Below are 23,035 nucleotides of genomic sequence, written 5' to 3'. Positions count from 1 at the left end.
ACCTCTGGGCCGGGCGAAGCGGCTCCGCGGAGTCTAGCGGCTCTCGGGCGAGCGATGCCGGCGGATTCTCCTCACGGACGGAGCGGAACATCCAACATGGCGCTGGCGGCCGCCTCCAGCAGTCCGGCAGGACGACGGCGGCGACGTCGGACGCTCAGGCGTTCGGACGCTCGGGCGGCTCCGGAGACGCTCGGCTGCGGCTTCGGAGGCGCGGCCTGCGCCTGCGCGAGCCGCTCTTCTCGGCCCCCGTTCGGGCGAGCTCGGAAACGTTCGGCCCCCCGTACCCGAGCGGCTTGGGGAAACGCTCGTCCGGGCGCTCCGAGCCCCTTCGGCTCTTCGGCACGATTCCGAGGCTCGGCTTTGAGGAGGACCGTGGGAATGTCCCGCCTGTCAACGCGCAACCCCACGCTTCGCCTCTATCTAACTTGGGAAAAGTCTGCACAAGGGTTCAGTTGGGTGAAATAGACTCCTCTGGTCTCAGTGCATGGGTGGGAAAAGTAGGCGCGTCCATCCTAATGAAAGGCTTGCTGGGGATATAAAAAAGAGGCAAAAGGCACCAGAGTGGTCCAGAAGATGCCACTTCCACACGCAGGGTGTCTTTGTAATTTATTTTCATCAGAGAAACACAAGAAAACGTGGGCAGGGGTGGATTCCTATTAACTGTGTCTATTGTCATTCTGCGATTTACTGCGGCAGCTCCCCACCGATCGATCGGGGCAGAAGGAAGGGGGCATTTAGAGCCGCCCACTGGGCAGCCCCCCTTTGGGCACTTCCAACAAGGGGCTCCTCGCCCCCCAACCCTTTCCGAAGTCAGGGCCCCCAGGTGCCCACACAAACAAAACTCCCACCGTCCACGCTGGGGCCGAACCCCTCCCGGGCCAGCCGAGAAGGGTTAGAGCAAGGGCAAATACTCCACTGGCCAGGCCCAGCAGGAAGGAATTTCCTTTCCCATTAGTGCTACTGTTTCACTTTTATGCCACAAGTTCAAGTACGGGGGGGGGAAAAAGGGGCATATCAGGCTGCATGAGAAATGCTGCCCTGAAGGACAAAGTGCAATCCTTTGCAGAACAGAAATTGGACCTGAAGCTGCTCAAATTCGCCCATGGATGTTTGCAAAAAACAAAGAGCGCTCTATTTCGCTATGTAAGAGCGTGTTGGATATATGGCATGTATAATAAAAAAAATGTTTTAAGAAAAAAACGACCACTGCAAACCCTTGGTAGTTTTCTGTCGCCTCCTGGCTGTTTTCTCAACAGAGTCCTCTATGGGGATTGGACTTCCAGTCCCATAATCCCCAGCCAGGCTGGTATCCACTGCGGGTTCCTGCTGGACCAGATTTGTGCGTCACTGAGGCAACACGGCCTAGCTGGCCTCACCTCGGGGTTCCTGCTAGAATTTGGCTCCCTGGTGAAAACGCACACGAAGCGCCACCGCGGCACCAGCGCTCCGCTCCCCCTCTGGGCCGGCGGATTCAGCCTCCCAGGAGGGCAAAGATACTGGCGCCTGAATAAAGAACTACCAAGCACTTCATCCACTATGCCTGAATTCGGGATGCAGGCCTAACACCTGTCTGATACGGCCAGACTGAACTAATGACAAGCCGAGAACTTAGGACAACCAGGAAAAAACCTGAAGAGGTATCAAGTTAGGAAAATACGCCGATAAAAGCAGGGACCCGACCATTTCAAACCGTGATAAAAGATGTTTATTTCAAATGTACAGTCCTCTCCAAAGGCAGGGAGTTAATAAAGAACAAATTGGCTAAACAAATCCATCCGTCGTTGGGGTAGCCCAAATTCCTTGCAGATCTTTTTCCCTTTGTTAGAAATTAGGCAAGTCCCATCTCTTTCAAGAGAATTTTTTCCAGGCTAAATGCTCAATTCACGGCCCCCCAATCGGGGGGGGGGACCTTCTTCTTTTCTCCTAGGGCGATGGGGGAGAAGAGCTGTTTGGCCACCCCCCCCCCATGCCTTAGAACCTCAACGGCGCATCTTGAAGCCATTGGCGTGCCTGCGCGTTGGATCCGATTACCAGAGGCAGATTGCACATCTGGATGCAATTTGGCTTTATGCAGGAGGAGCATGAGTGGAAAACCCAACATTTGCACCAGAGAAGGGAGCCCTGAAACGCTCTGCTTTGCTACTCAAAATCCCTGCAATGCTCTTGGGAGTGGGGGGCAGTGGGCTCTCTTCACAGCTATCCAGAACTCAGCCTTCCCCAAAGTGGCTGTGCTGCACAGGGATCATGGCTCTTGAAATCCCACCCGTCTGGAGGGCCGCTGGCTGGGGAAAGTTGGTAACAGGAGAACCCCATACCCCTTGTGGAGCCCACTTTAAGGCGCTGAATGGATCCCATCAAACAGATCTCCCGCAAGAAAGAGATCAAGCCTTTTTGAGCACCCAGAAGAGCCCAGTGGCCCTGCGTTCTCTGTGTCTGATCGGAGTGGGAAACCGGTTGGTCACCGGATGGTGGATGACTCCTACTGTTGAATTAAGCTGGGTGGCTGGCAATCTGGGAAGGCTCCTCGCTGCCTCATTGCGTCTGCAGAAAAGGTGCCAGCTTTGGCAGAATGAGGGGTGGGACTCAGCACAGGAAGCATCTAATGCTTTGCTGGCCTTAAGGCACTTGGAAGATTCCTGCCCCCCGCCCCCAGTGACACTCAGTCCTTGCCCAGTAGCTGAAAACCTACTCAGGGTAGCCCCTTTCCACATCTGCCAAGCAGTCCAGAAGGAAAAATGGTTTGCTCAGCATCTGCTTTTCTGTAACATGAATCCTGACCCCACCTTGTGCTCCCAAGTCCAAAGGGAGGAGGTCCAGAAGACGTCCCCCCACCTTAGAGGCCGGTCCACCTGGTTAGCTCCTCCCCGCAGGGGGCCTGCCAGCAAAGACACCAGCTACCTGTCCTCAGCCAGAACTGGCATTAGAAGAAACCCAGCCCGGGCGACCCTGGACTGGGCACCCATTTCTGGGGGAGGGGGGAGCCCAGCGTGGCACCTGCTTAACTCTGCAGCTCTCCTCTCCTCTCTCCTAATTCAAAATGGAAAAGCTCACAAGGGGAGAGATGAAGCCGAGAGACAGGGCAGGCTGCGCGGCCTTCTGAGGACAACCCCATGCCGGACGCTGAGTGCCTCGCAGGGATTCAGGCAGATCCCAGCCTCAAAGCCAGAAGGGCATCTCACAAGCCCAAGAGGACACCAACCCCATTCCCCCTCCAAGGGGGCCAACTTGCCCACGCAAAGAACAATGGCTTTCCCAAGCATTTTCATTTGCGCGCGTGAGAGAGAGACAACACCGTTTTAAAAATTCCATACATCTCCCCCTGGAACGTCCAGTGTTCTGCAAGGTTCCAAAAATAATTTCCCCGGCGCGTTTTACAAAATGCTGCGTGTCCGTGTGTCTGTGGCGTTCATTAGAGCAACAAAGAGGTTCTCCCTTTGGAAAAGGGGCAAAAGACCTTAAACGTGGGCTCGGCTCTTCCCAAAGAAAGGGACGGTGCGCATCTCCAGCATGTGTGCGTGCCTCCCGAGCCGTCAGTCGGTGGGAGACGCAGTGAAAAGCCTCTTTGGCTCTTTGGGTGCGATGCAAAGGGGTCTTCACAGAGGCCCTTTCCAGCTTAGAGCAAGGGGTTTAAGGGGGCCCAGAAGAAGCGGAGAACGGGTGTCCTGGTCGGGTCATTTCCTGGTGCCCCCTTTTTCTCTGCGGAGGAAAACTCACCAAACTTCACATTTCTGCAGCGGATTCATGGGAGAGCCGGGCCTGCACTGGAAGTGCTTGGAAAAATCCCTGGAGTTGGAGACGGTCCCGATGACGCGGAAGCGGGAAGGGCTGTGAGAGTCCGTGACGAGCCCTTCGTGGGAGCTCTCGGGGGTACGGATCGAGCACCAGACCTGGGAAAGTGAGTGGGGAAGAGAGAGCCCCCCAGGAGGGTCAGAGAAGCCTTGCGTTTTAGCCACAACGCCACCCCCCCATCCGCCGGGCCGGGAGCCGATTCCCACCTGGGCAAAGCCAACGAAGAAGAGCTGGTCGTTGGTGAGACCGAGTGCGGGTAGAGACGGCTCCTCCCCGTTTTTCTTCACCCAGTTCCGATAGGCCTGTGGGCAAGAAGAGGGCAGAGTGAGTGTGCCCGCCACGCCCCCGCACCAGAAGCCAGGCCGGTGCCCGCAGGAGCGCCTGATTGAGGACTGCGCCCCCTCAGCTCACCCGGTAGGCAGCCTTCAGCCCCCCGTTGTCAGCAATGTTCTCCCCCAGCGTGTGTTTGCCGTTCACGGCCTCCCCATTGATGGAATAGTTGCCATACTGCTCCGCCAGGCACTCCGTGTGCTGCTTGAAGGCGTCCACCGAGGAATCCTTCCACCAGCGCCGGAGGTTGCCGTCCTTGTCGTACTCGCGTCCTGCCGGGCCAAGGGGGTAAACCTCAACTGGGCACCCAAACCAGTGCCCACCTGGACGGCCAGGAGAACCAGGCCGGCCAAGGTGGCCCAAAAGGAATCGCCACCCAGGCCCTCTTTGCGGATGAGATGAAAACCGGTGGCCGGCTTCCCCGCAAAGGCGCCAAGAGGGCGCACCTTGATCATCAAAGGCGTGAGTCAGTTCGTGGCCCACGACGACACCAATCCCACCGAAATTGAGGGCCCTGTAAAAAAACCCAGAAGCAACAGCGGTCACAAGACTGAGAGGCTGCAGGGTTCAGGCCCCCCAAACAGCTGTCTCGCAAGGCCCCCTTTGCCCTCCCAAATGCCCTCACGAGCCCCCCCATCTTCTTTAACGAGATTTAGCCCACCCCCACCATCCAAGCCCCAAGAGATACCAGCTGAGGCTCAAGGATGTTGTGGGACACCCACCCCGCCCACTGCTGGGCCATCTTAAAGGAGGGCCCCCCTCAGGTGTGCAGGCCCTGCCTCCTCCAGTCCCCACCCTGGAAACCAAGATACGCCTTCATACTTGGGGTAATTCCGGGTATAGAACGGAGCCTGCAGAATTCCCGCCGGGAAGATGACCTCGTTCTTGGTGGGAGAATAATAAGCATTCACTGTCGGGGGCGTCATGCTCCACCTGGGGAAGACCACAGAGCAAAGGGGAAGAACAGGAGCTATGAAGACCAAGGGCCAGCCTGCATGGCTTGGCTCTCGCTGTGAAGCCCCCTCCTCCCTTTTTCCTTTGCCCCTTTCTGGCTGGGCAGTCCACTGCAGTTCAACCAGCAACGGCAACTTCACGTGCCAAGCGCGGAGCCCAAAACAGGTCCACCTACGCCAAGGTGGCAGCAGCAGGGACCGCAGAACGCAGCAGCTGGGGCCAGAAGGATCTCCTGAGTCATCGGAGGACCTCGGTCCTGGGAAGAATGCAATCCCTTCCCCCTCGTGGCCTCCTGAAGAGCCAACCATGGAGGGCCGGCGGGGGCAGAGCCTTCCAGGATCTGGCCCGGGAAGATGGTTCTTGGGCTATTCCTACTCACTGGTCGCGGTTCGGAGGTTTGCGAAGCTGGTCAGCAGCCACCCGGGCGGAGAAGTTGAAAAACTGCATGACGTTCTCATAGTATAGGTCAGGCATCGGGTCGTACTGCCAAGAGGGAGCCTTGTCAGATCCAGGCGCCCACCCAGGAGGCCCCCTGCCCCCCAGCATGGCCAGAGGAACTCACATCATGGAACACTTTGTCCAGCTCTTTGGGATCCAGGATGAATTTGGGGTAGCCGATCATGTCATAGATGGCGTCAGCCTTCTCTCTGGCCGACCGCCTGGTCTCCTCGTCCATCCACCGGAGGCTGGCCAGGCTTTCTTCCAAGGCCGTTTTGATCTCCAGGATCATCTCCTCGGCCTAGCAGGAAGGGCGAGGTGAGCGGGCCTCCTCCTGGCAGCTCCCCAGGGAAGGTTCCCCGAGAACGGCAGAGTCAAAATCTGCCTTTCTGAAGCCCGATGAGGAAGGTTGGGAGCAGGGTCCCCAGGAAGGGGGGGGTCCTGCTTTCTCCTCCTGATGGGGGAGTCCCTGGCCTGCTCCAGTGGCTGAGACCTTGGCGCCCCAATCCTCCTCCTAACAGCCCCACACGAGAGGGCAGCCCCTGGACCTCCAGCCATGCTGGGGGAGAGGAGGGGACGTGCTTACGATGGCCTTGCTGTCCTCGGCGAAGGTGGCCCTCACAAACATGGCACCCAGGACGAAGCCCAAGCTGTTGTCCGTGTCGCTGATGCAGTACTTCCAACGGGGCACGCAGGTCTGCAGAGGAGAGGATGGGGGTCTCTGTTACTCAGACCGGCTCTGCCCCCCAGCTGCCCGCTGGAGGGTCAGGAGACGCCCACGGCCCTGTCACCAACGGCACGTCACCCAATGCCGGAGCCCCTGTGCCAAGACCTACTCTTGCCGTGGACCTGGCACTGGGAGCTGCTGATTTTAATTCAGACAAAGAGGAGGAGGAAGGGGGGCCTGTCCGGCTGGCTGACCTGCAGCATTGCCAGCTGGTGCCCAGAGGGTGCTGCTGCCCTTCTGTGACCGGAAGGGCGCTCAGATCCAGGGGAGCCGAGGAAAAGGTGGGAGTGGCGCCGGAGGTGTGCTGGCTGGCAGCAGAGGGCGCTCCAGGGCCGCCAGTCAAGAGAAGGATGGCAGTGGAACAGCCGTTCCGTCTCCCCAGGGAACGGGGAGTCTCCCTCCACCCCCGGGCACCCCTCCCTGCATCACCCTCTGCAGCCGGGCCCGGGACCCTCCCCACCTCACCTTCTTCGATCCGTACATGACTTCAAGGAACTTCTCCTCTGCGTCTTGGAATCGCTGGTCCAGAAAACTCGCCCCTTTCCTTACCAGGTGCCAAATCATGTAGTTGCGCAAAATTCTGAGGGGTCGAGGGGGAAAAGGCCAAGCAGATGAGACAGGCGGGGTCTTCACCTTCACCTTCTCTGCCTGGGAGCAGCCCGCCCCAGCAGTGCTACCCAAGGCCGCCTCAGCTCCTGCGCCCCCCGTAAAGTTCACATTCCTGGCACCTGAGGAGGGCCCAAGACGGGGGCTCCACCTGCGCTCACCGCTTATCCGCGTTCAGGATGAGGAGGGAGATGCGCTGGAGGTACTCCTTGGCGTAGACCACCACCGGCTCCGACTCGTTGATCTCCACCGGGTAGAAGACCTCCCTGAGCAACGGCATCCAGTCGATGGCCGGAGCCAGGTCCTTTCCGGGCAGGAAAGAGGAGTGGAGAAGAAGGCGGGAGGGCTTAGATCTTCTGAAGGGTGCCCAGCGAAAAGACAGCCACCCCCTTCACGAGAACAAGGGCCGTCTTCCTGCCTTTCCCCACATTCAGTTTTGGAACGGACAGAGAACCAGGCCGGGCAATTCTCGCTCCCACTGGCCATATTTTTCTTCGCAGCTTTTATTTCTAAGCGCTTCAGCAGGCAGGCAGTGCCCACCCAGGCAGGGCTACCTCCGGTTGGGGCCTGGGCGTGCTTCGGCCAGGCAGCTGAAAAAAGCCCGCTGGACGGCGCTATAGAAAGACAGGCCTGTCCCGCTGCTGAGAAAAATGTGTCCATGGATCCTCAAGAGCCGAGCCGGGCTTGAGAGAGTCCAATTTTGTTTTTCTTTCTTTTTAAGCCTTGTCTTTTGACAGGGAGAAACGTGTCCAAGAGAGAGCTGGGAGCTGTCAGCCCTGTTTGCAGGGCCGCTTGACCACTCTTTCCACCCAAAGGAAGGGTGCTAGAGTGCCCGTGCCCGTCACACCCTTTGCAAGGATCCCAGGAGACACCGAAGCCCCAGCCCTGCCTCACCTTGAGCTCCCCGGCAGTTATTTTGTGGTAGATCACTTCCTCATCCCGGCGCTTCTCCTGGGAGGTGGTAATGTTGGCCAAGGTGGTCTCAAAGTCCAGGATCTCCTGCATCTGCTGCCGGGTGGCTGCCTCCTCTTGCCCCCCAACCAGCAGGCCCAGCTGGACCATGAAGTTCAAGTACGCTGCCAGGACCTGCAGGGCCGAGGGAAAGGGATGCTGCGTTGGCACAGCCAAGGAAAGACGCTGCAAATGGCCAGGACAGCTGTGCCACAGCGACCTTGGCAGGACGACTTGCGCCAGACTGTTCTCAGGGTCTCAAGGGCTGCAAAGCAAGGCCTTGCAATGCTCGCTATACAACCGGCTGAGATCTGGCAGTGCCCGAGGATACGCCAAGCAGGAGGAGGGAGGCTGTGCCCGCCACGATCCAAACAGCGGGAGGCGTCTCTGAGCCAGGCGGGGAGACTGGCACTCACTTTCTCGTTCTGGGTTTTGTTGAGATAGTAATCCCTGGACGGCAGTCCCAGCCCTGACTGGTCAATCTGGAAAAGAGCCATGAGAGAGGAGTGACCGTGGGCAGTGGGGCAGGGCGGGGCAGGGCAGGGCAGGGCAAGGCAGGCAGCCAATTTGGGGAGGGTCCCCCACCTGGATGATGTTGCTGCTGGAATTCTTCGAGTCGGCGCTCACGTAGATGGAGAAGAAGGGGGTGAGGTGGTGGTGAGCCACCAGCTCCAGCAACGTCTGGTTGAAGCTGTGCTCGTTCAAGAGGTTGCTGATATTCCAGCCGCCAAGCTGGGGGGGGGAGTGGGGAGAGAAAGAAAACCCCCTCCGGGTCAAGCACGAAGCCAGCGGCCATCTGCCAAAACACAAGGACGGGGGAGCCGAGCAGGCCAAAACCCCACCAGTCTTGACTGAAAAAGACTGAAAAATATTAAGCCGGACACTTTGCCCACGAATGACTGGAACCTACACAGCATCAATAGCCAAGTTATTTTTTACTCGGCAGACGCACGCCTTACTTGGCGACGGCTTTTGACTACGCCCCCCCAGCACTCTGAACCAGGCCGGCTAGCACCAGCTGAGCATGCTGGGGCGCCAGTCCAAGGCACCCAGATGTGAGGCAGAGGAACACATCTTTTGCACTCCCACGAGGGGGGAGCAACGGCACGCTCCGCGGGAGCGCAGAAAGTCCGATGCTTCCGCCTTGGGTGGGCCTCCTTTCCGAGACCTTTGCTCCGAGCCCCTGGGTCCTGCTACCTTCTGGACCTGATCCACCAGCGGCTTGGCCTGCAGCTCCTCAATTCTGCTCTCGTTCATGCAGGACTGGTAGTAGTGCTGCACTTTGCGTTCGGCCTCGCTCAACGCCGTGGCGTTCTCTGCAGAGAGGAGACGCCCAGTGAGCCCTGTCCGGCCTCCAACGGCCACCCAGCCCCCCCCCCACCCCTTGGCCTTTCCCCGTGGAGCTGACCGGACCCCACAGGGTTCCTTCAAGCCCCTTCTTCCACCCCACCCTCCAAACATCTGGGATCTGTTTAAGAATCAGTTGCAGAGAGATAGGAACCTTCCACTCAGTCGTGGGGGAGGCCAAAGAGAAACATCTGTCTGGGGAAGTGGGGGCAAATGGGGAGGGACCAGCCCTTCGGATGCCCAGACAGGCCAAGAAGCCAGCAGCCGGTTTGGGCCGGAAAAAGGAAGATAAGGCCCACGGAATAACAGGCTCTGTAGCCATTGAGCGCCCCCCACCCCCACCATTCAAGACTGCTCCCTCTTCACTGCCTGGAAAGGAGCATTTAATCAGGAAAGCACCCCCTCCCCCAGGGATGCATCTTTGGGGGCGGGGGACGACTGTTCAGGGGAAATTGCAAGGGGCCCAGGCATGGAACAGCTGAAGTGGGAGGGGGCTGCCAGGGAGTGAAAAGCTGCCCCCCCCCCAGTTCTACCTGGGTCTCTGTCCTTCTCAAGTGCAGTGCTGTAAAGCAGGGCTCTCCAAGGACCCACGGAGACAGGGAGCGTGAAACTCTCCCCAACCCCCAAGGAGGGGTAGGTCAGATGCTCGCCCCTCCCCGCTCTACCCCAAGGCTGGGGGCTCCACCTCAGGCCCCCAGCGAGCAGGGGAAGGTGAAGCACTAGGGCCTCTGCCCCCTGGGCATCTCTGTCCCTTGCAAGCCCTGCCACCAGAAGAGGGGACTTCCCCGGCCATGGCCCACCCACCCAGGAGGCTCTTGAGGGCTGCCTGGTTGTGTTCCCAAAGCTTGTTGAAGGTCCCCCAGCGGGAGTGGCCGTCCGGGATGGGGTTGTTCCGGATCCAGCCGCCGCAGGCATAGCTAAAGAAGTCCTCGCAGGGATCCACTGCGTGGTCCAGTGAGCTGAGGATGGAGCTGGTCACCGAGATGCAGGCTTCAGTCAGGCAGGGCCCTGGGAGGAGGGGAGGGGGAGCAGGAACAGGAGACCAGCCGTCAAAGCAGGGCGGAGGCTGGGGGAAGGCCCACCGGGGGTGGGGGAACAGCACACGGCCAGCAGACTCACTAGTTTGGTACTGGAAGAGCAGGACGGACAGGCAGGCCAGGAGACTGAGGAACAGGAGGACCACCAGGGCCAGGAGGCGTTTCTCAATCCGCGTCCGCTGTGCCCAGCAGCCCTTGGTACCCCCTGGCCCTCGGAAGTTCACCTGGAGAGAAGACAGGAGGAAGACGTCAAGCTCTCCCTGGGCACAGGAGCCAGGCGGAGCAGCAGCCCGCTATGCCACACGCAGGGGCACCGAGGCCTTCCCTGGTCCCCTTGCCGGCTGCAGCTCCCAGAGCCCGTCGGCTAAAGGGGGAGCTCTTTGCCCTTGGTGAGGCCTCAAAGGCAGGCATGGATGGCAGGCAAAGCAGACTCCTTCCACAGCAGGCCACACACTTGTTGCCCAGCTGGCGATGGAAAGGGTGCCAGTCACCACTTCCCGCATCAGCTGAGGAGGAAACCCCTCCTTAGAGAGGGGAAGAGCCTCGGCTGAAGGCAAAGGGGCCCAGAATGGCTGTGGGGGGAGTTTGGGCGGCCAGCCGGCCAGAGGGGCTGTGTCCACTCCGGCTCAGCCTCAGCCGTTACAAAGGAGGAGGTGCTTCTGCCCAACCGCCATGGCCTGACAACACACCCACACCCATGCCCGCTGCAGAGGGAAAGGGCGAGGGCAGCCTGGAGGGAAACACAAGGGCCCGGCAATAGGAAAAACGAAGGTCTGGGTCGGCTCAGGGACCCCAGTTCCCCTTGGCGGGAAGGGCACCCCCAGAGCAGAAGGAAACTTCGGCTTTGGCCCTTGCAAGGATTTTGTCCCTCTGCCCTTCGGCCCGCCGTTTCTGGTGCGCTGAGGCTTTTCCGCAGGGGAATTCAGGCCCCATTTCTCTTGCTCTGCCAAAAGCCAGTTCCCCATGGGGCCATATTTGGCGAGGTGGAAAAGCGGGAGTTTACCTAAGTGAAAGAACAGGGAACACCCTCGGCCGAGCAACGGCGGACGCCCAGCCGCCCCACCTCTTTCTCCACCTCCGCTCTAAGGGGAAAGGGCTGAGCAACGGGCCCTTGTTCAGGGAAGGGGCAGAAAGCAGGCTTGTCTGGGCCACGCCAACACTCAGGAATGGGAAAGTCAAGGACTGGCAGGCCCATCGCCCGGGAAAGCAGAAACGGGCAGAGGTCAGAAGGAGCGACACTCTGCTCCTGCCTGCTTGCAGCCGTGCCCTGCTTGGAGGCACCCCCAGATCTAGCTCAGGGGCCCCCAAGGGCCAACGACTCAGTTTCAGAGGGGGCAGCAAAGCAGTGGGACGTTGGCATCCATCGGAATCTCGCTCTGGGAGGAATCAGGACAGGCCCGTCTCCTGCCCTTTGTCTTGCGCCTCTGACGAGCCAGGCTGCTCAGCCCTCGGGGCCCTCCTGGGCATTGAGAAAAGGGGCCGGGCCAAAGAGGAAGCCGCAGCGTTTCCCAGCCAACACCCCACCTCTGCTTCCCGCTGGCAAACCACACCCCGGAGCCCCAGCATCACCTGAGAAGCGAAGGAAGGAAGGGCAGCTTGGCCAGGGGAACAAGGCGGGGGCCCGCCGGTCCTTCCCACGAGGCCCTCCAGGGGACCGGGTGGGGCAGGGGGAACTTCGGGCCCTGAAGGAGGTGGGCTCGAGACCCAGGAAACTCAGCCAGAAGGTGGGGGCACTGCCCTCCCCGCTAAACGGCCAACGGCCCACTCTTACCTGGACCCCGTTGGGGTAGATCTCTCCCTCCAGGGAGTCCACCAACTCCTCTTCATCCAGGGTGGCCCGCTTGTAGGTGGACATCTGAAAAGCCAAGGGCAGAAGAGAGGCCCTCAGCACCTCCATGGGCGCGTCTCCCTGGAGCTGCTCCTGCGCCCCACCTGGCCCCACGAATCACCTCAGCGCGGACCACCTACGGCTCGGCGGCTTGATGGGCCACAGCCAGGGCGCCCAAAGCCGCCAGTTAACCTGTGGCGGCGGACAGGTGTGCCGGCAGCCGCCTCCACGGAAGCCGGGGGGAGGCAGAAGGGGGGAGGCGGGGAGGCCCAGGGCAACGTTTGGGGACCGGTTCCCCGGGCTGCAAGGCCTCCCACGCCCGCAGCTCTTCAGCCAAAACCGTTAGGCAGCAATATACCTGGCACTGCTTAAATCAGACCACAAACCAGCCCACCCACCCCCGTGAAGGGGGGGTTATGCCGTGCCTTCCCAGCCTCCCCAGCACGCACGGCAAACACCCTCGCTCCCCCCGCAGGCCAGACCCCCTCGCCCGTCCACTTTCCACAAAGGAAGTGCTGGCATGGGAGCCCCAAAACAGGAAGCCCATCGAGGCAGGCGGATACCCGGGGTTTGTGAAGCCACATTCCTCTGCGGACAGGCTCTTCCTGGCAAGCCAGGCCCACAGTAGCTCCTCTGCTCCTCCCTGCCTGCCCTCCTTCCCTCTGTGGTCAGAGCGAGGCCGGCCCTGCCTGCCCGCCGGAGATGCCCGTTGTCCGGAGACGGAGGCACGGCCAGGCCTCTTGGCGCCAACCCGGCGGGCAAAATGGCTGTCCCAACCCTTGAGCTGGATCCAGAGAGGGGGCCTCAGCTGCCCTAGCAGCCTGACCTCCAGCCCCGCAGCTCCGGTCAGGCCCAGAACAGCCAGTGCTGGCCAACGGCCACCAGCCTCCTCCTCCTCCCTGTTGGCAGGGCTCCCTGGGGGTCCAGGGAAATCACAGTCTCCCATGGACCCCCCCATCCCCCCAGGCGAGCCTCTGAAGCTCGCCAGCTCCTGGCACAGCGTCAGACGGGCTTATCTGCCCTCCTCGGCTTCCTGTCACGCTGCCGGTCGTGACTGGGGCTGGTAGAAACCAGCCCGTCTCCAAGGCCGGCGGCGCTCGGGAGGCAGCACCGTCCACCCAGGCCTGCTTTTTCTCAGCCCCAACTCACATTCCCACAGCCTCCCTGGCCCCACCCTCCGAGATGCAGCCCGAGAGGGCCGTGACACCGACACCCAGCCTGCCCCGTGACTCCCTTCTGGGGCTCAGAAGGGCTGCAAAGGGCAGAGTAGAAGCCAGCCCCAGCCCCAGCCCCAGCCCCAGCCGATGGGCCAAAAGGGAAACGCGGCTAAAACCCGTCTCCACCACCCCTTCACTCTCTTGTTCTTGCCTTCCGTGCCCTCTTCGTTTCTGCTCCTCTGGCTTGTGTTTGCCGAAACACCTCTGCACCCTTCCGTGCCCGTTTCTCCCAAGACCCATCCTCGACGCTGCCAACCACGGTCCGCCCCCCCATTCTCACCACTCTTGCACCCCCCACGGATTCTCTCGGTCTCCTATGGCGGACAATGAACCCCGTGACGCTCTTTCGTCCACTCCCTTCGTTCTCCTACACGCACGTGAATGGTCCTGGGCTCGGATCACCCACTCAAAAGCCCTTTCTCCACACGGACGGCCACCGACCCGTTCGTTCCCAATGACTCTCTCCCGTGGCCCATTCAAAAGTCGTGCAAGTCTCCCCAAAACTCATCCCTGGTTCTTCCATTGTCACAATTTGCTGGAGCAGAACACGCGGCCGCTGCCCACCTGCGGGTTGACTCATACTTCCTGACACACAGCTCAGTCCTTCCACTCATCGGTGAGCGGAAGACTCCAACGCCACTTCACCAGAGCAGAACACCTTTGCTGAGATCGGCCCAGCCAGTCATTTTCCTCCTTTCCACGTGCCACGGCCAGCCTCAGATGGCCCAGAAACGCTGGGCAGCACTTTCTGGACGGGACCAAGCCGTTTGGGTGCATTTCGGCCCTAGTTTTATGACAGGTCTGTGTGCTTTCTGGGCAAATTACTCTCTCTAATTGAGAGATGGCTCGGTGACCCAACTACAGCCACATCCCGCTAACTTGCAAGTACGGCCAGCACTCGAGATGCGACGCGCTCACCAAGGGCCATTCTAGCTGGAAGAGGCAGCAGCCTAGGTGCGTCTTTGAGGAAGGCTGGACGTGGGAGAGGTCTGATGAAACCTCCTTGCTCAGGGGCAGTATACCTCTCAGTGCCCAAGACAGGCTGTGGGTAAGCTTGACTCATCTCAGGGGAACATGGAGGAACCGCACCAGGCCTTTTCCCCCATGAGACCGTGACTAGCCTGTTAACTAAGTCCCAACTGGCTCAGGGCGATGCACAAACCGGCCTGGAGAACCGCAGGCTGAAATTCTCCCTGGAAAGCCCTCAGGCTGTCCAGAGACAGACCTCCAGGTTGGCTGCCTGCAGGAAGAGAGGGAGGCCCCCTTCGTACGAGAGCGAGAATGGCCGGCCGCAAGCCCTCTGGCTGCCGGTGGGGGTCCTGCTTGGCTGAGCCAGGAGGCAAAACAGCCCCCCTGCCTCACAGCTCTTCCCAGGAACCGGCCGTGAAGCTTGTTTACGGGGAGGCCTTTCCAATTCCTGCCGTGAGTCAGGCGGCTTGGCGACTTCAGAGCCGCCTCCCTTCTGACACCATTCCCTCTGCAAGGGAAGGGGGCCAATGCTTCTCTGCTCCCCCCCACCCCTGGCCATGCGCTACCTGCTCCAGCTGCCTGGGGAAAACTAACTCGATCAGCAAACAAGGCAAGCGCCATGACAGAATCAAGGGAGAAAAACAGGTCCCTTCCCACGTTCAAGAGACAAGGGAAGCCCAGTGAAAGGGGGGAGGCGCAGAGAAGCATTCGCCCTTGGCCAAGGGAGACGCCTGCCTTCTGCGGCACCTCTGGGCCAAGGCCTTTCGGAGGTCCGCGGGCGGAGACGGCAAGGCCCCCCAATGCTCCCCTCCACGGTTCAAGTGGGCTGTGTTTTGAACCAGAGATCTGGTCCGTCTCTGCCCACAGCAGCGTCACGTGCACCCTGACCTTCAGCAGGGCCGCAAAACGGCTTCCGGTTGCATCTCACGAGCCAATCTGCACCGCCGGAGGATCTTCTTACAGGGTAAACAAGCCAGGAATGCTGTCCAGGCGAGAAGCACAGCAGCTGGAACACCTGATTCTGGCCAACGCATCCAGGAAGGGCCCCACAATGGAGCAGCCGGCCCCCCTCCCCACTCCCGACACAGAAATAAATTCCCCTGGAAGAAAGTGGAAAGGCACCGCTAGGAGGAAGCTGCGCATCAAATTCTCCTTCGGTGCTGCTGACCCCCCTCTGGAAACACAGACACATCCAAGCCCGTCCGTGACATGCTCGCCAGGAAGCTGCAATGTTTTTTCCCGAAAGTATCTCCCGCTGAACACTGCACACATGGATTGACTTTATGTAACTCACACCTCCCTCTCAATCAAACTGAAGCCTATAAAGCAGTGTTTCTCAACCTTGGCCCCTTTAAGATGAGTGGACTTCAACTCTCAGAATTCCCCAGCCAGCCATGCTGGCTGGGGAATTCTGGGAGTTGAAGTCCACCCATCTTAAAGTTGCAAGGTTGAGAAACACTGCTATAAAACAAGAGGAAGAGACAAGCCATCATGGAATTAAAGGAATGCCTTTTCATCAGCAGGCGCAAACTAAGTCTGTGGTCACAAACACATGCAAGGGGTCGGGGGTGTCAAAGGAAATGGCAAAAGGGCAACCCGCTTCTCACAATCTCCCGGGGGTGGAGAAAACCCAGTTAGCCCAGCTGGGCTACGTTTTCCCACCACTTCCCCCCTGCCCTGCCAGGCATCTCACTCAGCTGCCCGTCCCAAATTTCCTGCCCCTGAAACAAGGGGAATGCGACTTCTGACCCCAAAGAGGCCCTCCCGCCGGGAGCAAGGAATGTGGGGGGGCCCTGCCTGTTCCCCCAGGGAACACGCTGCCCCTCGCAAGAGCCACTGGCTACACACAAGCCAGCGCTGGCCAAGGGCACCCCGGCAGAGGCAGCCCTTAGCTGCCCCCTTCTGGGTTTAGGAACTGCGTTACCCGCTTTCCAGCGCGACCCGTAATGGCAAAGCAGGATGCAAAATCACAGCGCCTCAGGAAATGAAGCACTTAAATTGCTACCACGTGTGGCCCCTGTCAGTGGAGAAGCAACAAGAACCAAAAGCTCGCAGCACACTTGCCCAGCCTGGCCTCCCTCTGAAGCATTTTGCTCGCAGCCAGCAGCCTCAAAGGCACCCATGGAGCCCCACCCTGCTCCCCAAGGAGCCCCCAGGACAGGGGCCAACCGCGAGTCCCAGGAGGGGTTGTCCCTCCTCACCAGCCACCTGGCACAGCCAAGCCCTCCCTCAGTCAGCTTCAGTTCTTTCCTAATACATGCCCTTCCATTAACGTAGCTGAGATCCCGCTGCTAGAAAATAGAATCTGCATCTGCCAGTTGCTTATGGTTACAAAAACTCAGCCACCTTCTCCCTAGGGAGGGGCCCCTGCCCGGCCCCCCTGTCGCCTTGGGACCGAGGGAGGGGAGACTCGGTCTCGGTGAGCGTAAAAGCCAAGCCCTCTCCGATGGGTTAGGACTCCAGGGCCCAGAACCCCCAGCTGCCCGATTTCCCCATCCCTCCCAGCAGCGCCCAGAAACACCCACCCTTTCCCCCAATGCTGAGAGAGCTTTCCTGGCCCCATGGGAGACGCCACCCCGGCAAGAAAGATTCCACGTCAAATGGAGGATTTCCGTGGGAAGCAGCCCCTCCCAGGACAGGCAGGGCTCCTGCCAGCATCTTGCCTATCCTCACCCTGACCCTGGGAAATGGCAACCGGACCAGACAGGCTGCCCCCCTCCCTATCCAGGGGACTCTGCAGAGCTTGGGGCCCTCAGAAGACTGGCTTCCCAGCAGCCAGGAAGTCGGCAGAGGCCTCCCCCAGGAACAGCGGGTCCAGCCAAGGGTCACCCTCACCCGCAGGCTCGTTTGTAGGGCTCTGGCCCAAAACGGTCCTTCCTGCCTCCCCCTACACCCCAGAAATGATGGATCTGGCTCAGCTGGAAACCCAGCCTACCTCTTCAGCAGCCCGAAACAGGAGTGCCAGCCCCACGGCTCCGAGCGCACCGACACGAGGGGAGCTGGATGAAGCCCAGAGGCATTCCTGGTACTGAATCACTTCCTGTCCGGATTTCTCGCTCCGGCTGGAAGACAGCAGGCTGCTAGTTCCCACCGCAACATGCCAGCAGGCTCCATTCCATCCGGACAAGCTCCCCTCCCCAGCTTCGGGCAGGCGGGGGGGTGGGGAGGCAGTGCATGTGTCCATTTGTCATTGCGCAAGAGGAAATGCTGTTTTGCAACCTGGCCGAGCCAGGAAAACTGGCAGACGATGCACGGCCCCAGCATTACACTGCACCCCCAGGACGGACCCGAGGGCCAGATCCACAGTTCCTTAACACCCAGAGGATGGCCAAGGAGGCAGCAAAACAGCTTTGCTCACCTCTTCCTAGGCACTTCTGCCCACTAGGAGACTGAGCCACTTCCCAAACTCAAATTCTGACATTATCTTTGCAAGGCTAGCAAAACACGCCTGGCTCCCCTCGCCCAAAGGATCTCCGAGGCATCCCAGCCCTCACTGATCACAAAAGGATCCAGATCTCAAAAAAAGCTAAAAGCTCAGCATCTCCTCAAGACAGAAAGGGCCCCACCTTGCTTTGGGTGAGGTACCCCAATTCCCCCTCTCTGCTGGCTTGATGGGCCGGGTCTCTGGATGACTAGGCGCTCCCAAGGCCACGCAGGCCCTGAAGGTGCCCTCGGCGCTTTCCTCCCTTCTGGGCTGCCCGGTTCAGGCCTCAAGGCTTGGCTCAAGACGCAAGGCCGCCCTGGCTCAGGCGAAGGGCCGTGCCACCCGCCCAGCTCACGGCCAGGCCTGGAGCGACACGCAACAGCCGTGCCTAAGTTCCCCGCAAGACGCAAGGCTGTGGCCAGACGAGCAGGGCCTGTGCAGGACCAGGAGCGCTGGAAGAGAAGGCCTGCTGAGCCTTCCCCAACTGCCCACAACAGACACGCAGAGGGAACAAAAAGCAGACCAGCCGTCTTGGCACAGGGAGGTGCGACCAGATGCCACTCCTCTGGTGGTGCCTGGTTTCCTTCCTGCTCCCACCTTCTTTTGGCTTCTGCAAGCAGGATGACCACAGCTTCCCCACCCCAGGAGCTGGTAACAGCAGCCGCTGCCATCTCAATCAACCAGCAGCCAAAAGGGACGCAACTCCAGACCGCAGGTTCCCAGGGGCCGAGCTCCCCTCTCGAGCAAGCCCCGCGTTGGCATCTCCGTTGGCCTCAGAAGGCAGAAATGGGCAAAACGACTTGATCTGGCCACAAAGGCTGCCAGGAGGGGACAGATGCTTTCTGCGTTCAGCACCACTTTTGCCAAATGGGGAAAGGGAAGACAGGGAGTATCTTCCCCGTCCAAGCCCGGCTCAAGCATCCAAGATGCTGCGGCTAAGATAGCTCCTATTGATAAGGCGGAGTTTTATTACTTCTTGTGGCATTTATTTCCTGACTCAGTCTACCTCGAGGGCTGGGGGCTCCATCAACTAACCTTCATCTGGAGTGGGAAAGGGGCTATTTATGCTGGCCGAGGGAACCTCTGCTCTTGGGTTTCCGAAAGTGGGGGACAGTGAGGCCTGGAGATCCCCAGATGCATCAGTGCCCGCAGGAGGTGTGAGCAGTCTCCCACAAACCCCTTCTTCCACAGCAAAGGATCAGGGCTGGGCTGCAGCATCCCTTCGGCTCTTGGGCCTGGCTTGACTCCAAGAGCAGCTGTTGATTTGGGGGCGGGGGAGTACTGAATGTGCGTGCCCCGTTGGAAGCCCTACAGTGCAGCTCTGCTGGGGTCTTCCCTCAATCCACCCAGGAAGGCCCCCAAACTGAGTCCTGTTTCCACTCTAAAGGCTGTCAGCTGGAAACTCCGGTGGTCTCCACACTCCGGACACAATCCCTAGGAAAGCATATCTGCAGGGGCTCTGAGGCCACCCCCTGACCCGTTCAGGGCAAGCAGCAGCAGATGCTCCCAGGGCACCTGGGAGGGCCAAGCCGAGGACAGCGTGGGACCATCCTGGGCCTTCCCGTCCTAGCAGAGGGGGACCGGCCCCTCGGACGGGCGCAACCTCTCCGGCCTGGGAAGCAGCTGCAAAGTGGCTGCTGTTTACTGCCTCGACCGTCAAGATCCCCCCCCCCCCAGCCAATGCTTTGTCCTTTCCTGGCACAACACAAGCAGACATCAACCAGCTGCGTCAGCAATCAAGGGGACGGGTCCCTCCGGGTTCACTGCCGCGGCCCTCCCAGCTTTTTCCACACAGCTCATCTAACCTCCTCCTGGGAAGCGGCGGCCAGCCGCCAGGAGGAAACGGAGGCTAGGGCCTGGCCAAGGCAGAGAGGCCGACGCAGCCCGCCCCCCTCCGTGGCAGAGCTGGGAGCTGGAACAGCCCTGCCCCTAGACAGGAGCAAAGGTCACGAAGGCAGCCTGTCCCTCTCAGAGAAAAGGGCTGGGAGGGAAAAGGAGGGCGGCCTGGGCGCTCAGCCTCCTTTCTCGCCCTCTTCTAAGATTGCAGGTCCGGCCAGGTGCATTGGGCAAATACTGACCCAAGCCCCCCAGGTCCGCGAAGGCTTGCTTTTGCTTCTACCCTTCCTCAGCCCAAAAGCACAGAGCGGCCTGGTGGCCAGGCCAGGGGGAGACTTCAGGAGAAGCGGGTCTTTTGATAGGCAGGATGCCCAGCGCAGCCAGCAAGGGATGGCCGGACGCTCCGCTCGGCCTCCCGTCTCCCTCTCTGTGCTCACAAGGCCCGGCACAGGCTGTCAGCAAACTCTCAAGGGGGGTGGGAGGCATGTTCTCGCTGGTACTGACCCTCAGGGGTAGACTGCAGCTGGACCAGGGAACTCCACTGAATCCCAGCACTCCAAGCGTCCCCCGTAAACAAACATTCCAGCCGGGCCCACTGGCCATGCTCAGTGGATGAAGGGCCAAGAAGGGCCAAACCCCCGGGGGGCCTGCGATCAGCAGGAACCCTTTGGGGGGGAACCTGTCTGGAAAAGTGGGGTGGCTGAGGAGCCCGACCACAGCCGAAGGGCAGACCAGCCGGAAAGACCCGGGAGAGCGACGGCCTGCGGAGGGAAGGAAGCCCGGCGCCCGGGGCAAAGGACGGCGCGGAGGCCTCCCGCTTTCTCACGGCAGGACCCGCTCCCCGGAGGGCACCGGCGGGCCCGCTAGAGCAGCTCCTTTGCGCCGGCTTCGTCCCAGCCCCCCGCCGGAGGGCGGCGGGTCGGAGGCCGTCCGCGGAGAGCCTCACGCAAGAGGCGGGGGCAGCCCACGCGGGCACCTTCCCCGAACCCGGCCCAGGTAGGCGGCTCCTCCCGGGCCGCGACTCCCGCCGCCGTTCCTGCCCGGGACCGAATCGCGCGGCGGCCGTTCCCAGCCGGGCAAAGGAAGCCGGGGCCGTGCGCGGAAAGCGGCTCTCGGCCCGCCCGCCGGCGCCGAGTGGGGCTGCCAGGCCTCCCGCCGCGGCGCCCTCCCTCGCCCAGCCGCCGGGGGCTGCGCTCGCTCGGGCCCGGAAGGACCGCGCCGGGGAAGGAACGCCCGAGCGTGGGCAGCTCCGCGGCCTCGGGGAGCCGCACCAGATCGGCGAGGGAGGCCGCCGCCTCTCTCCGCGGAGCGCCGGAGCCGCGGCCCGCCGGGAGGGAACGGTCGCCCCGGTCCCGCTCCTGCTCCGCTGACGAGCCGGCTCCTCCCGGAGGCAGCGCAGCAGCAGCACTCGCCTTTCCGCGGGACGCTCGCTGAGGACTAGCCGCGTGGACGGGCCGGGAGCGCCGAGGGCTGGGGCGGGCTCTCCGGAGGCCGCGGGGAGCCGGGCCCCGGGAGGGGGCGCGAGCAGCTTCGCGCCGGGGCGCGCCGCCTCCACCGACTCACCATGGTGGCCGCCGCCGAGGGGCTCCCTCCGCGTCCGCCTCGCCGCCCTGGGTCAGCCTGCGGGGCGGCAGCCGCGCGCTCCCCGAGGACGCGGCCGAGCGGCGCGGGCGCGGCCCAATAGCGGCCGGGCAGCAGGACACACCTGGTTCCGCGCGGCCAATCCGCGGCGCCGGGGCGGGACTCCTCCGGCGGGAGGGGGAGCGGGGCGACCGGCCGTGCCCAGGTGCGCCGACGGAGCCGCGCCGCTCCCGCTCACCTGGGCTGCGCTGGGCCCTCGGCGCCCGACGGCCGGTGCTGGCCCGCGAAGAGGGGGCGCCTGGCCCGCCCCCGCGCGTGGGGGCTCCGCGCCCAAAGCAGGAGGGGAAGGCGGGGGGAGAGGACCGCGGGCGGCTCCGCCGTGGCCCCTCCCCGCTTCTCTCCCCCAACTGCCCCCCCCCGGTGCCCAACGGATGACCGGATGGTCAACCCGGGCACGTCAACTGGCTTCCCTGCCGTTGGTATTTCTATCTAATTTATTTAATTTGTATTTAATTTCTTTTGCACTGTTTTAATGGTTTAACTGTTTTTATGATTGTTAGCCGCCCAGAGTCACTGTTCTGAGATGGACAGCTATATAAACTGAATGAATAAATTAAAGGGAGATGGCCAAAGAAAGTGCGGGGGGGGGGGGACGCCAAGAGGGACAGCTACTGCAGGCCCCCTGCCTGAAGGTTCGGCCTGCCTTCCTCTTCACCTGACTCAGCCCTGGGGAAGCCTGACATCCAACAGGCACCTCCACCTTCGGCCTCTAATTGGGAACGATGGGAATTGTAGTCTAGCAGCCGGGGAAGGAGCGCATGTACCAGATTTGGAATTCTGATGCCTGGCTGGAAAACGGAAAAGGTTTGCCCGGATGTATCCAGTTCATCAAAACGGCCCTTTTGCAATCTCAGGGATGCTCCCCATTTTAATCCTATTGTGCACGGTTACAGCGATTAAAAAAGTGAGCCGCGCACGCCCAATTAACACAAATTACAATTTGCATCCGTATTCACACCGTCTGGGAAACATCTCAGAGCCCAACCAGGATCTATCATGGTTTAGTAGACAGGCCAAATCAAAGCGGCTGAAAGCAGCACAGCCAATACCTGGCAAGAGATCCCCTTGGGGGTGGGGGGCGATGCAGTCATGAGGGATTAGCTTGATGCTCCCCTCACCCCCCACCCCCCCATGGTGGGCCTTGGGAGAGCTCCTGGGGTCTGTCAGGCCATCTTGGAGGGGGAGGGGAGCAGGCAGGCTGCCCCCTCCCTTTCCGGATGTCCCCTCTCCTAGTGGGCTTTCCCTCTTCAGGAAAGACCAGCCAATATAGGGAGCTGTGTGGAAGCCAGCGATGAAGCAGGCCCTTTCAAGTCCGCCTCCAAAGAGAATCAGCTACATTCCCAAAGGCCAGGCCTGTCAGCTCCTGGAGCCATGAACAGAAGCCCTGCGTGCAGGAGCAGTCTACCACTGAATGCTATTTGATAAGGGGTAACAAGGGAGACTTGGGCTTCAGCTCTACTTACAGTTTCCCAAGTGATTTCTGGGAACAACATAGCTTGTTATGCTCCAGCTTGTTCCTTGTCCCAGAGATGAAAACCGGAGTTTCTGTGGGGCTGCAGAAGCCAGGCAGGACCAGTCAGGGCCCTCTGCCCGACCTGCACAGGATGGCCGAAAATCCTTCCTTGCCAGGGAGCAGTCCAGAGTTCAAGGCTGCTGTTTGGGGTTGGGGGCTTAAGACGCTTTCGCCTCACTAGAATGCTCTCCATCCAGGGACCCTCCCTCAGAAGAGTCTGAAGGCCCCGCTGGACAGAGATGCTGGAGGCTGCATTCCCGACCCATCGGGAGTGACCCAGCTGGACATTTCCATGTGTGGGCAGCACAGTGGGCACCGAGTTAGTCAGACTCCAGGGTAAATTGCCAGGGCGCCTCTCATAGATCCGTGCCGAGGCTTTCACGCCCCCTCCTGAAATGCTTTCCTTTCACCGAAACAGTCTGCCTTCA

At 60.9% G+C, this 23,035-nt stretch overlaps 1 protein-coding gene across 4 annotated transcripts; it reads right to left on the bottom strand.

The window, feature by feature from the left end:
- Positions 1-1,689: 1,689 nt before the first annotated feature.
- Positions 1,690-22,602, bottom strand: ECE1 (endothelin converting enzyme 1). 4 transcript variants are annotated; one of them, XM_063317619.1, is made up of 18 exons: positions 22,558-22,602; positions 11,951-12,034; positions 10,262-10,403; positions 9,947-10,150; positions 8,993-9,111; positions 8,381-8,527; positions 8,212-8,277; positions 7,739-7,930; positions 7,006-7,148; positions 6,704-6,818; positions 6,098-6,208; positions 5,636-5,812; positions 5,453-5,556; positions 4,942-5,052; positions 4,566-4,633; positions 4,201-4,391; positions 3,996-4,091; positions 1,690-3,887 (listed from the first exon to the last, which is right to left on the bottom strand). In XM_063317619.1, the coding sequence occupies exons 1-18, from the start codon at positions 22,585-22,587 to the stop codon at positions 3,711-3,713; spliced, it is 2,277 nt and encodes a 758-aa protein (XP_063173689.1). In that variant the 5' UTR covers positions 22,588-22,602; the 3' UTR covers positions 1,690-3,710. The 4 variants fall into 4 exon arrangements, with proteins under 4 accessions (XP_063173689.1, XP_063173691.1, XP_063173687.1 ...); XM_063317621.1 differs by lacking the exon at positions 22,558-22,602 and adding an exon at positions 21,017-21,102; XM_063317617.1 differs by lacking the exon at positions 22,558-22,602 and adding an exon at positions 17,129-17,392.
- Between the last annotated feature and the right edge of the window lie 433 nt (positions 22,603-23,035).

This window comes from Candoia aspera, chromosome 18, assembly GCF_035149785.1.
Source record: "Candoia aspera isolate rCanAsp1 chromosome 18, rCanAsp1.hap2, whole genome shotgun sequence".
NCBI lineage: Eukaryota > Metazoa > Chordata > Lepidosauria > Squamata > Boidae > Candoia > Candoia aspera.
The sequence above is the reverse complement of the archived record's forward strand: the minus strand, read 5'-3'. Positions and strand labels throughout refer to the sequence as shown.